The following is a 14,429-nucleotide window of genomic DNA, read 5'->3' as shown; positions in this document are numbered from 1 at the left end:
ATAAATTATCAGTCTGTGTTGTTCTGTTCTGGGTGAGGCCATGAACTTAATGAATGGCCCTCGTACATCTTGGGATGCACCGATTCTGATACAAGTATTGGGTATCGGCTCGGATACTCAGTGTGTGTACTCATATTCGTACTCGTAAAAGTAATCCGATACAAATGCACTGATACCGCTTATGGCCGTGTGACATTCCCAGTTCAGTGCAGCAGGTACGAGGAGGAGGAATAATGTGTGCGGAGTGTGAAGAGTGTGAAGATTTAACGAAATAAATGACGGTGATAAAAGTAGCACTGACTGACAGTACCGTTCCAGACACAGACAGATACAGACGCAGCCTTCTGTCCGTCCTCTGCGTACATTCCATCCGTTTTCCAGGTGCTCGCGGATGAGTACCCAGACGGAGAAGAGTACGGAGTGGTGCGGACCACCGCCAGTGGAAGTGAAAATGAAACTGATCACTCATTTCTCTTTTCTCTTCCTGCTGAAGCTAAACTTTTAAACCTTACTAACGAAAACGCTGCAACATTAGTATCACATTAGTGTTCCCTCTGTCGTCTCCATGTTTGTTATTACTGACTTTCTTCTTCTTCTCATTAAACTTTCCTCTTCTTCGTGGTATTTGTCCAGTATGGTTAATTCAGAGCGGCGCCCCCTGGTGGATTAATTGACAAACGCTCATTCCAACACATTAAATGTCAGTAGCAGCACTTTGTTCCAGTCAGACTAATGACAACGACAATAAAGCACATTTACAAAAGGAACTAACAACTGGAATGGGATTATTAAGTACTCGTATCGGTACTCGGTATCGGCAAGTACTCAAATGTAAGTACTCGTACTCGGTCTGGAAAAAAGTGGTATTGGTGCATTCCTTCCCTCCACGAATGTCTACGAACTCCAGATTTCATGCGAACTGGAAGATTCCTCCAAACCCATCCTTTGTTAGAATCTTTGTGACCTAAGCATTAGCGCTCTTTCCTTGAAAATGACATTTGGTCTCAGAAAATGAAAAAAACAGGCATTTTTGGTCTGTTTCTGTCTGTGTTGTAACTTTTTTGTTATTAGGAAGAGAAAATGAAAATCAATCCGTTTTTAAAATTTGGTTTATCTGTTTTTGACACTGAAAAAAATGCCTTGAAATTCAATTTTAATTCTTCTATTTTAAAACAAAAATCAATTAACCACTAGTTTTTCTTTTGTTTCTGAAAAAAAAAAAAATCCAATTACCAAAAGACACACTAATCCATGTATCATTCATTCATTCGTTTTTCAATTTAAAACCAAAAATCAAAAAAACAAAAAGACCACTCGTTTTGTTTTTCATTTTCATTGTGGTATTTGTCCAGTATGGTTAATTCAGAGCGGCGCCCCCTGGTGGATTAATTGACAAACGCTCATTCCAACACATTAAATGTCAGTAGCAGCACTTTGTTCCAGTCAGACTAATGACAACGACAATAAAGCACATTTACAAAAGGAACTAACAACTGGAATGGGATTATTAAGTACTCGTATCGGTACTCGGTATCGGCAAGTACTCAAATGTAAGTACTCGTACTCTGTCTGGGAAAAAGTATTATCTGTGCATCCCTATCTACATCCAACACAAAACATAGTCCCTCACGTCAGAATATCAATCAGTCATGAGTTAAATGTTCAATACGTCAGAATTTATTTAGGAAAGGTGTTTTTATTTCCCCTTACGGGTATTTACTCTTCTCAGACAAAAAGCATCGGCCACTTAAAGTGAGAAAACTTTTTTTTATGAGTTTCCATCCATTTCCATGAAAATGCTCTAACTGAAAACGGCACCTACTGTAGCTGCTGTACATATATGCCCCAAACTTGAGACAGAATCAGTAGAAGAGTTAACGTCACCCTAAACAGACGACTGTAACCATGGAGATACAACACCAGAAGAAAAACGAATCACAGTAAAGACTGAGAAAAACATGTCCTGTACGATCCATCCCATTCCATTCATCCTGCCTTCTCGTGCTATTGGGAACTACGGTAAATGTTAGTTACGAACCCAAAAACTGCACATGAACGCCCCATCACGTTGTTTTTCCAATGGAGAACTGGGGAAAATTTTAATACACGAGATGCAGAGATGAAAATAACCTTTGACCTTTTCAACATGGCATAGAGCAACAAGGGATTCATGGCGAATGCTAAACAATAAATGCTTTTATTACTATTTTGTTGTAGCTAGCTGAGGATTTGGCGCATTTATAACAGACGATTTGCAAAAAAACATGTCAAAACAGATTAATTAACACATCCAAAACTGTTTTATCCAAGTTTCAGGTCACGGTAGATTGTGTGTTCGTAATTTTTAATTTCACTACAACTACAAAAGCACTTGAACACAGCGCACTCGCAATTTTGAATTCACAAGTGGAAAGGATGATTTTCCCGATAGCACCTGAAGGCAGCATAAGTCTCGTGTTGTTCCACTCATCGTGACCAGCTGACTGTTTGCTACAAGCTGATTGGCTGCTCAAACAGGTGACACACCCACTGTCTTAAACTAGACGCTCCCATAGAGTTAACGCACTCTCAAACCTGCCTCTTCAGGTCTGGAACCTCCCCAGAACCACAATGTGGACCGGACAACAGAACAGGTTTCAGTCCAGATCAAACCGAACCATTTTTCAGTTTATACACACAGCAGAAACAGTTTTTGGATAATAACAAAACTCTCATAAATGACAGGCAGTTATGCAACAATTAGATAAATGTTAGAAAGTGTTAAAAATTACTATAAAGGGAAACACGGACTGTGCAGACAATGACAATAGAATCTTTTAAATCACTGCAGCAAAACGAACAAAATCAAATGTAGAGAATATAACATGAATACGAACTTTGGTCTGAACTTCCAGGTGTGAAAGAGTCTGCACTATGTCAACTTCTCCCAGGAGTCATTCTGGTCTCGTTTAATTAGGGATGCACCGATACCGACATGAGTACTTAATAATACCATTACAATTCTTAGTTACCTTTGAAAATGTGCTTTATTGTTGTTGTCATTATTCTGACTGGCACAATGTGCTGCTACTGACATTTATTGCACGCTCTTAATTACTTGTCAAATACCACAAAGAAGAGTACTGTACTTTCTGGACTATAAGCCGCTACTTTTTTCTTGTTTTGAACCCTGCGGCTTATACATGATGCAGCTCCAGTATAGTTTTACAGGCTAACGGCCACCAGGGGGCGCTCTAGGAGGACGCACAAAAGTGAGACAGACAGGAGGAAGAGGTGATGAAGAGGAGGAGTTTGAATCGGAACTTTGAACAATCATTTTGCGTGTCATGCACAAACCCTCATCATGGAAAACACATGAAGAAATGCAGATTTTGCAGCTTTTAAGTTAAAAGCAATCGATGTGTCTGTAAAGAAGGAAACAGAGCTGCAGCACAGAAGTGACACTGAGCAACAACGGAGGAGAGACGTAGAAGAAGTGTGACGGAACCTTTGAGGACGTTCAACTCCAACACTGAAGACGACGACTGCAGCGGTTTAATGAGCAGAAGGAAGATGAAGATACAGATCAATGACTTTTCTGGGTTTGTGAACCAGCCTGTTCCTGACGTTTTACTGCCGTGTTACAGGCACTGTTTGGAAAAAAGCAGTTAAGGGATGGAAATAAATATTTAAATAATCTGTCTGTTTACCATCTTTCTGTGTAAATATCTCATGTCACAGTGTGGACACCTGCGGCTTATAGTCAGGTGCGACTTAAAGTCAGCCGCAGTTTATAGTCAGTTGTGGATTATATTCCGGTGCACTTTATTGCCTGGAAAGTACGGTAGTCTTTTGAGACGAAGAAGGTCAGTAATAACAAACACGGCGACGACAGAGGAGGTAATACTTATGTGGATGCTAATGTTGATACTGATGAGGTTAGTTGGTATAAATGCGTCAGTAGTTTTTCTCTAACTCACACAGTCGCTCTTTGAAAGGATCCTCTACCTCCACGGTTCCCGATGGTACTGCTCCGAATTCTCCATCTGGGTACACATTGGCGAGCACCCGGAAAACCGACAGAATTATGCACAAACTGTAAGCAGAGGACAGACAGAACGCTCCATCTGTATCCGTCTGTGTCTCAAACGTAACTTTCAGTCGCTGTTACTTCTGTCACCATCGTTTATTTTGAAAAATCTCCACAGTGCTGACATTACCCCTCCGCCACGTACCTGCTGCACTGAATGCTGCAGTAAAGTGGTTCGTATCGGAGCATTTTTACAAGTATGAGTAGAAGTACACGCGCTCAGTATTGGACCGATACTGGTATCGGCATCAGTGCATCCCTACATTTATTTTATCTGGACAGTGCAGTAGGTGTTGTGGTGGATCTGTAAATGATTTCTCCTTTAACATGTTTTAGGCTGAACAGGAGACTTTGACTTTGATAAACAGCTCGTGTGCGTCTGCTTACTGAATAAAAGGTACTTTTATGGACAAAACACAAACCCACGGTGCTTCCATTTACCTCTTATTCATCGTCTGTGGTTCAGGCTTTAGTCCAGCTCAGACCGACCAACGACAACTTCTCCACAAATCTTTCTTAAAATGTTTCGTCTCATTGCGAATCTCTGGTATGAATGCGTCAAGACTTTAGCCTTTCACTGGGATGTACTGAGGACTGCGCTGGGTTTCACTGAGGTGGATGAGGGGGAGGCGGAGGGGGAGGAGGAGGAGGAGGAGGGAGGTTGGAGTAGGGGATGGAGTTCGGGGGCCAGAGGGGAGGGGAGAAAGCCGGATTGAAGAAGGAGGGAGGAGGAGGGGGATAGAGGGGGAAGCCGGGTAGAGGGAAGTGGTGTGGAGGTGGAGGGGGGTAAGGGCAGGGAGGGGGCAGGTATGCTGGGGAGACGTGCTGGTGACCGGGCGGAGGTGGAGGAGGGGGAGTGTGGTGGAATGGTGGTTGTTGGTTCCTCGGGTTCTGGGGTCTGAACGAAGCCCCTGAACGTCTTGGTTGGAAACCCTTGCCGTCCCGATGCTGAGGCGAGGCATTCTGGGAAGGTTTATCTGAGAGGGAACATAAAAGGATGTAAGAGGGAAGAACAAAAAGAACCATTGAACGTCATGAAGGTTAGAGGGTCTGATCACCTGGATTATTACTGTTCTTCTTCTTTCGTGCTTTCCTCTTTGCTTCTTGTTCTTTCTCGTCGTCGCTGTAATCTAAAGCCTGAGGACGGAGGACAGATTCAGGTGAACAATGTGAGCTCCGAAAAGTACATGAATCAGAATCCTTTATTAATCCCAGGGGGAAATTACTGTGTTACATTTGCTCCATTCAAGTATAATCAGGGTTCCTACAGGTTTCTACAAGTTAAGACGTTTTAAGACTACATAGAACAGAATTTAACTCCTATTTCACGGCCAGAATGGCAAAAATTTATGACTCCTAGACGACATAAACTCACTCATGCCCCGTCAAGCTCACGCTGAATCAATTCATTGGTCACTAAGGACAGAAATGTCTAAACCTCCTCAACTGACCACGGTGTCGTTCTGTGGGCTGTCATCATGGATGTACTTAACGTACCGGTATATTAACTATAAAGTTCCGGATCTGATTTGTTAAATATGACGGGCCGCACATTGATGACACAGTGACAACTCTCTGACCAATCAGTGGTCTGCTGTGTTTACATGTCACATTTTAGTATCTCTTCAACCCATTTTCAAACCTCGGCCGAGCAGATACTAAAAAATAGTATCGGGTACCAGATTCCAGGTACTTTTCCATAACGGAAACAAAAAAAGCTGAGTCGAGTTGAGTCCATACCACATAGTGGAAACTTGGCTTTAGTACTCGTGTACTTGACAACGAGCTATGACCTAAGTCACCTGATGGAACCGCTAGTATTATACGTGCTCTTCTGAAATAGTGTTATGGAAAAAATAATACTCTACTCATTCGTCCTCAAAATAAGAAATGGTCAGTTCATACGATCAGTGTCTTTTCAGTATAATTTTACTTGGAGCTCCAAGGTACGATCGTACAGAGGCAAGCTGCATGAGTGTACAAGAAATTACAGTCATCATTGTCTCTTATATGAAAACTAATAAAAAAAAATCATGCTCTCTCTGTGTCACAATATCTCCTGTGCTAGAATGGACTATCTGGAAGAGATAACTTCTGTGAGAAAGCTGTTTCCAACACAGATGTCCCTATGTCATTGACCAAACACAGAATGCAAAACAGTCATTTGTCTAACAGGAATAAAACCCTGTCTCATATAATACAGAGTTCAACCAAACTTATATGTAATATAGAATATATGCAAACTTGCCATTACAATAGCTAGCGTTGAGTTCCCTTTGAGAAGACTATACCATAAAATGTCTGTGTATGTCCACAAAGAAGCACTGAAAGTTGCTCCAATTTGTAATAAGCCCCTGAACTGATCCACATTATGTCTGATCTGGTTTACCTCTGCTGGTGGTTCTTGATCGTTCTTCCAGGATGCATCAGATCCTTTTATACTAAAAAACAAAAAAGGGAAAATCACAAATTAACTGGCTTTGTTAGTTCGGAACTAGGCTCCTAATCATGTTTTTTCTTGGCCTGTGTGTGGACTCACAGTTTGAGCTGCTGTGTGAGGATGTAGCCTGTGTACTCCTTGATGTTTGGAGCAAAATAAAGCGTGACTCCCGGTGTTAACCCTCTTTCGTTTATCTGCTCAGGAGAGTTAAAGCGCAGTATGTAGAATGGATTGCAAACTGGACCAAACACTTCAAACACCTGGAACACAGAAAACAAGAAGAGGAGGTTAGACTGTGAAATCAGGAACTAAACTGCATGAAGACAAAACACTCGTCTGCTGTTCCTGACCTTGCCCACAGCCTGACGCTCAGATGTGAATAAGATGCTGTCGTCTGTCAGAGGGGGCGTGTCCCCTAGAGACTGAATGATAACTGCAGAGACAGAGAATGGTTGAACACGGTGCTGATCAAACATCCTCCTCCCACCACATCACACCTGTTTGTATATATTTACCGAGTTGCTTCATGATACGGGACACCGTTCCCACCGGCTGCAGTTCAGCTTCCTCTGGTAACAACACGCTCAGATCCTCCACCGCTGGCAGGTCCTGCACACAAATATGAGGATATCTGAGCATCTGGTCTAGTCAGCCTGGTCAGTTTGCATTGGTCGGTGCCATTTTCACACTCACTTAATACAAATTAAACAAGGCCCATATAACCTGACACCGTCTTGTGCTTAAAGTGTACCTGTACTGGTCATACTTGCAACATTAACTGTGTATTACGTATAAGCAAAAGAGGTGCACGTTCAGTAATAAAAAAAACAAACAAGTAAATGCACCACACTGGACCTTTTATGACATGAATTAACCAGTGGGCAGAACCTATAGGGTGAGTCAGAAAAAACGCTCTTTCCATTTAAAGAAATTGTACTGCTAAAACGGAAACACTGATTTTCCTTTTGACCATACAGTCATATTGATGTGGTTATTGAGCATGTCTGGTGATGTAGTCATAGATTTATTGCATTGCATAAGAGAGAGAAGGTCCATTGTTTATTGGGCACTGAAATACCTGCCAACACAATGTATGCCACAGTGAACAAACTTGAAATTGACAACAATTACAGGAGTCGGGGCTTTGCTTTCACACTCAGGACATAGGCCTACATGACAGTGCCCAGGGAGTTTTCATCATGGCAAGACCACAGCGATTGCAGGTATTATTTCCTCATCGAGTTGTCTGTTTGGGTCAGGAGAGAGAGTGGCCACCTAGATCCCCGGACTTGACCCCCCTTGATTTTTTCTTGTGGGGGTATCTTAAAAACCGTGTGTATCAGACTGTTCCACAAACTCTTCAGGAACTCCGAAATCGCATCACGGCTGAAATCCGAGCCCTACGACGAACACGAATGGCGAGAAGAGCTGTGTTAGAGATGCGACAACGAGCACAGATTTGCATCAATCTGAATGGTAGCCAGGTTGAAGGTCGTGCCGGACGACTTCGTTGAGACAAAATATTTTGATGGTGAGTAAACATGCTGTAATGGTTGACGATTTCAATTTCATTCACGGTGGCATAAACTGTGTTGGCAGATATTTCGGTGCACAATAAACAATGGACATTCCCTCTGTTATGCTATGCCATAAATCAATGATTCAATCGCCAGACATGCTCAATAACCACATCAATATGACTGTATGATCAAAAGAAAAATAAGCATTTCCATTTCAGTGGTACAATTTCTTTAAATGAAAAGAGCGTTTTTTCTGACTCACCCTGTATAGGGAGCAGCCAAAATACAAATGGCTAGCAATGACAATTCACTACAGGTACCCTTTAAAAACTCATAAATCTCAAACGTAGAAATAGCACAGTGTAGAAATAACATGACTACAATAAAAGTGTACATGCATTATCACCAAAAAGGATCAAGTACATTACCAAAGTATTATATTAGCGTATTATACATTTCCCAAAATAATATTTACAAAACACATGCCTATTGCTGAAATTCATTGATGGGGAGGTAATTTTAGATAAGTTAATAAACGACAAAGCAGATTACTGTAGCAATAATTCATATCACATTGTATTGTTATGTGTCTTTAAGCTGATTATGACTTTCATCACCAACTTTCCATCAAATCTGTAAAACCCCAGTCATATCCTAAGTATCACGAATCTGTGATTACGCACCTGAATCACTTCCCTCACGGTGAACAACTTCACAGTGTACTCCATCACAAGGAGTCCATTTGTTTACATACCAAACCGATATGTCACTCAGGCCTTTTGGAAATTTTGTTGTGAAGTGCATTGTGGGAATGGGAATTCCACGCAGCTACAGTATGGCCGCAGTAGCAACAAACACGGAAACGGCTTCATAGTGTCTTGCTGCTGCGGTTGTGTAGAATTCCGAAAAGGCCCAAGTGATGTTTGGTTTGGCAAGTAAACAAACAGAAAGCTTGTGATGGAGTACACTTCGAAGTTGTACGAGAGTATATATACAAATAAAAAATAAAATTACTTCGACAACATGATGATATGTGTAACAGAATATTCATGTACAACTCAGTTTTTTTGTTGTATTTTCTCTTTCATAAGTATTATATTCTAACAGTCTGTTTATTTCCAGGACTAAAACTCAGATGAACCATCACTGCAGACTGACCTCGAGGAGGACTTCGTCTCGTGTTTTGACTGGGGCTGATTGGCTGAAACCCTCATCATCGTCATCAATGTCATGCACCGGTGCAGAAGGCGAAGAGGAGGATGTAGAAGAAGATGATGTAGATGACGAGGAGGAAGAGCTATCACTATAGATGACATTAGAAAAGCATCAGAACCTTTTAACCTTCCAGATGAAAACAACTGTAACCAGATCTAAGAGGTTGTTTGTGAAATCGTTGTGTGCAGATACCTGTCTGAATCATCATCTTCGTCCTCCGTCTTACACTCAAGCGGTTCTGTCCACGCGTTGTCTTCAGACTGCATCCCTGCAGTGGAGTCTGTGTCTGTGATTCCCATTTCAGCCTCTGGCTCAGTTTTCACTTGTGCTTCTGCTTCTGTATAATTAGACGCTCCTGTGACCTCCATCTCCTCCTCTTCCTCTTTTGGAGTTAATAATACCTGTCCATTTTCTTCAAACAGTCTTTCTTCCATCTGGAAAGAAGACACAGTGGAAAACTCATGAAGACACATTTACAGGTGATGTGTAGTATATTACTGATTCAATATACAGCTTTCATGTTTGCTTATGTTTTAACTGTCTGATATACTTGCTATAGACTGCAATATTACTGCAGCTGTGGATAGTAACCAGAAACATAGAGAACAACATTAAAAGTCAGATCATTTAAGTTTGACTATAGTTGAACATTTCTTATTTTAGCTCCTTTCTAGTTCAGAAAAGGTAGCAGAGCAAAGTAAAACATACACCACTAACGCCAACCTCTCCCAGGTATGATTTCAAGATTGCTGTACAGCGTTTACACATAAAAATCAACAAAAACGTAACAAAGTATAATACCATGAAATAAAACACACACATCACTAGTTACATTAGCCTCTTTAGCTAGCTTGCTAACATGCTAACCAGAGCTAACGAGGCAAATTTTCAGCTACGACAGGCTTTAAACATCCACGGACCGGCAGCAGCGCAGCGACCTTTATAGAAGTCTGGTAAATAATCTTACATTTTCTGTTTTAATCTGCAGCGATGAAGCAGAATATGGGTCAGCGCCGTGACAAGCTTCATGTGTTTCTTCGGCGGGATCCATGTTTCTACAAACCGGCTCCACTTCCGGTGACCTTCAAAGTAAAAGTCCAGCTCAACCTAACGATTTCACCCATTCAAAAATAACAGTTCAAACATGAAATACTTTAGGGATCTACTGCGCTTAAATAATTACTGTGGATGTGTTATGACTGTATATACATTAAAGAGTTCATATTTGTGGAAAATGTCTGAATTTCACCAGCTGGTCTTTTTGTATTGAGCTAATAAATCGTAGTAAAACAATGCTATGTTTTTATTTTGACGCACTTCCGGTGTAAACCCAGGAAGCTTCACACGTGAACCCTGACCCCTCTGGTGCATGCTCCGTATTCACCATGTGGGCTCATGTTTTTCCTGGTATGCGCAGTGGTGTTGCGCACTGTAAACCAGCTGTTTTTTTTTTTGTTTTTTTTTTAATTTAATTGAATTGAATTGAATTGAATTTTTTATTGGTACAAAGCAAATTTACTGAACAAGAATGGGATAAACATTACAAAAGAGAAATACAGAAATACATTTGAGACATGGAGGAATGATTAAACACAACTATTACAACTATCAGAAACAAAAAACAAACAAACAAAATAATAATAATAATTTTTAGACATTTGAGGTGTAATGAAAATATTGAAGCAGAAAGAAAAATAAATGACTGAGTCAGACTGGACAACAGAGCACAAAGGACTAGACAAGATATAATTAAAACAGCAAGGATACAGGACAGCTGTGGATACAGATGTAGTTTACCACCAGCAGAGGGAGAATGTGAGAACGAATGAATAATGGATCCACTGTACGCGCTTTGAGTATGCGTTCATAGAAAAGCGCTATATAAATGTAATCCATTATTATAGGTCCACTGTGATCTGTAAGTTGTAATGCACGTGTAAATGATAAACTGAGGCAGAATATTCTTAAACTGAACTTATTTTTCTTAATAAATTTCACATTTTTTACTCCATTAAGACCCAGTGCTACTTTTGTGGCACTTCCAAAATAGTTTCTTCCTCTATTTTTTACTTTTCTTAAGTGATTTATCACCATTTTTAGCTTACCAGCCGACAGGCCGTAAATCATCTTCTTCTCCGAAACTACAATTCCGATTGACTTCAAACTTGGTATACAGCTTCTTCATGATGATGTCAACAAAACTTAGTGAAATTCTTTGGATCCGGATCTGATTCTGGATTTGGTGCCACTTTGAAAAATGTCCCCATTATAAGAGATAGGAAGTGGATGGATGCAATAACTCAGTAAATATAAATGATATCCAGTGTAAATGTCTCCAGTCCAGCCCTGATGGGGAGATGACCCAAACATAATGTCCACATGCAGATCAGGATCTTCTTCTGGATCCGGGAACTTATGGAAAATTTAACATGGGCTCTTATGGGGTAAAAATTTCAGTCGTCTTTTTCTCCCAAACTCCAGTTCTGATTGACTTCAAACTTGGTATACAGCTTCTGTATGATGATGTCAACACAAGGGATTGAAATTATTTGGATCTGGATCTGATTCTGGATTTTGTGCGACTTTGAAACATTTTCCCATTATAACAGATAGGAAGTGGATTGATCCAATAAAGTTGGAATTTGAATTTTTGACAGATCTGATTGGAATACCAAAACATGACTATTTCTGTAATAGAATAAATACACAGAACTGGGTGAGAATAAATGGCATCTGGATACATTTCGCAAAGCTTTTCATTTGGCGGGTAAGCTACAGGGCCATTGGTTCTATTTTTAATAATACTATCCTCTGTTTTTTGTGTAGCTCAGACTACATTTGAAAGTTATTATATCAAAACCAGAGAAAACTGAGGAAAAGGTGACTCTATCAGCAAAGATATCAATGACTGAATGCAAAAACAAGTGTGTCCATCCACTGTCATTGATCCAACTCCATGGGTTTTACTGGTGAACCAATGTTGTAGAAGATGATGGTGTTTCCGTGGTAACTACGGAGCCTCCGAACGTCTGTAAGGGTCATATCTGACGACCATGAAAAGATGACTAACTGTATTTTACACAAATTAATTGCATGTATTGATAAGATTAGTGGATCAACAGGCATTAAACAGTTTAGATCAGTAGATGGATTTAGTGAAAGATGGATGTTTGGGTCTTTATGGGTTAAAGGATAGTTTGTAGATGTCAGCGTTTTTACAATGTAATTTTACTTTTTCACACTAAAACATCGAGAAAAGTTCTCTGTTTTCATTATTTATATGTTATTATGCTAAAATTTTAGTGGTCTGACCCACTTCAGGTCCCATTGGGAGGATGTGGCCCCTGAACTGAAATGAGTTGAACACCCCTGCAGTACTTCCATTAACCAGCAGGTGGAAGCATCACCTTGTATCATTATTATTACACTGAGTTTATTGCCATTATTGTGTGTGAAGTAGAGAAATGTGAGGAATGTATTTGATGAGAGTGAAAAGGCTTTGTATTATGAGAACTGAGAGTAAATATGAAGGTCCATCAGAAGCAGGAAAACTTGTATATTGGTGCTGAAATGAGCTGTTTGACAAGCTCATCATGTTTTCGTTACCATCGTCCTCCTTCCATCGCTTGTACTGATGATCCAGTGGAGTGGAAACCGACACCACGCACAGACAGATTTTGGGATGTGAAGTGTGTGTTCAATTCTGGCCAAAAAAAGTGTTTGCATTTGTGCGGTTTTTCCTTCAGCCCAGCTCAACTACGGCTGTTGAAATCTGCCCGGTTCTCATGTTGTCCTTTCGTGACCCCTCGCCGGTGGAAGCTGCTGGTGTAGAATGTTTGAACTCCTGCAGAAGAACATGACATTTCCAATTATCATCACCTTTGTTACTTCACAGCTCAGAGCTCAGAACCTCCAGATCCATTTCCCAGTGTCTCCACTTCCCTGTTCACTGAAAATGGGCTCGAATGCAGGCCGTTCTGCAGCTTCTCACCTGGCAGCAGGTCAGATACATACTACAGAGTCAGCTGATGTGTCCTCTGAATACTTCTACTGTTACTGAAGTAATCGAAGATACCGACGGCAGCGTGAACTAAAACTGTGTTCAAAACCCACTCACATCCAACACAACGAACCCACTCTGATCCAACCAGTTCAGCTTCTGAGGATAGAATAGAATAGAATAGAACAGAATAGAACAGAACAGAACAGAATAGAATAGAATAGAACAGAATAGAATAGAACAGAACAGAATAGAATAGAATAGAACAGAATAGAATAGAATAGAACAGAACAGAACAGAACAGAACAGAATAGAATAGAACAGAATAGAATAGAATAGAATAGAATAGAACAGAACAGAACAGAACAGAACAGAACAGAACAGAATAGAATAGAACAGAATAGAATAGAATAGAATAGAATAGAATAGAATAGAACAGAACAGAACAGAACAGAATAGAATAGAACAGAATAGAATAGAATAGAATAGAACAGAACAGAACAGAACAGAATAGAATAGAACAGAACAGAACAGAATAGAATAGAACAGAACAGAACAGAACAGAACAGAACAGAATAGAACAGAATAGAATAGAATAGAATAGAACAGAACAGAACAGAACAGAACAGAACAGAACAGAACAGAATAGAATAGAACAGAACAGAACAGAATAGAATAGAATAGAATAGAATAGAACAGAACAGAACAGAACAGAATAGAATAGAACAGAATAGAATAGAATAGAATAGAACAGAACAGAACAGAACAGAATAGAATAGAACAGAACAGAACAGAATAGAATAGAATAGAACAGAACAGAACAGAACAGAACAGAATAGAATAGAACAGAATAGAATAGAATAGAACAGAACAGAACAGAACAGAATAGAATAGAATAGAACAGAACAGAACAGAACAGAATAGAATAGAACAGAACAGCATAGAATAGAACAGAACAGAATAGAATAGAATAGAACAGAACAGAACAGAACAGAATAGAATAGAACAGAATAGAATAGAATAGAATAGAACAGAACAGAACAGAATAGAATAGAATAGAACAGAACAGAATAGAATAGAATAGAATAGAACAGAACAGAATAGAATAGAACAGAACAGAACAGAATAGAACAGAATAGAATAGAACAGAACAGAATAGAATAGAATAGAATAGAACAGAACAGA

At 40.0% G+C, this 14,429-nt stretch overlaps 1 protein-coding gene across 1 annotated transcript; it reads right to left on the bottom strand.

The window, feature by feature from the left end:
* Window positions 1–3,662: 3,662 nt before the first annotated feature.
* LOC115421784 (H/ACA ribonucleoprotein complex non-core subunit NAF1-like) lies at window positions 3,663–10,315 on the bottom strand. The gene is made up of 9 exons (XM_030137714.1): window positions 10,212–10,315; window positions 9,437–9,678; window positions 9,188–9,332; window positions 7,025–7,118; window positions 6,860–6,942; window positions 6,609–6,769; window positions 6,459–6,510; window positions 5,128–5,206; window positions 3,663–5,046 (listed from the first exon to the last, which is right to left on the bottom strand). Exons 1-9 carry the CDS (start codon window positions 10,293–10,295, stop codon window positions 4,676–4,678), a joined length of 1,311 nt encoding a protein of 436 aa, XP_029993574.1. The 5' UTR covers window positions 10,296–10,315; the 3' UTR covers window positions 3,663–4,675.
* Between the last annotated feature and the right edge of the window lie 4,114 nt (window positions 10,316–14,429).

The sequence above is a fragment of the Sphaeramia orbicularis genome, chromosome 1, assembly GCF_902148855.1.
Source record: "Sphaeramia orbicularis chromosome 1, fSphaOr1.1, whole genome shotgun sequence".
Lineage (NCBI taxonomy): Eukaryota > Metazoa > Chordata > Actinopteri > Kurtiformes > Apogonidae > Sphaeramia > Sphaeramia orbicularis.
Note: the sequence above shows the minus strand (reverse complement) of the source record. Positions and strands in the feature narration are given on the sequence as shown.

What these genes read in the sequence shown, in the direction of transcription:
- LOC115421784 (XM_030137714.1), bottom strand. Translation starts at nt 10,295, where the DNA reads ATGGATCCCGCCGAAGAAACACATGAAGCTTGTCACGGCGCTGACCCA. An exon ending in GAAGATGATGATTCAGACAG is followed by an intron (nt 9,333 to 9,436) that starts GTATCTGCACAC and finishes TGTCATCTATAG; the next exon opens with TGATAGCTCTTCCTCCTCGT. An exon ending in GAGACGAAGTCCTCCTCGAG is followed by an intron (nt 7,119 to 9,187) that starts GTCAGTCTGCAG and finishes ATTTGTGTGCAG; the next exon opens with GACCTGCCAGCGGTGGAGGA.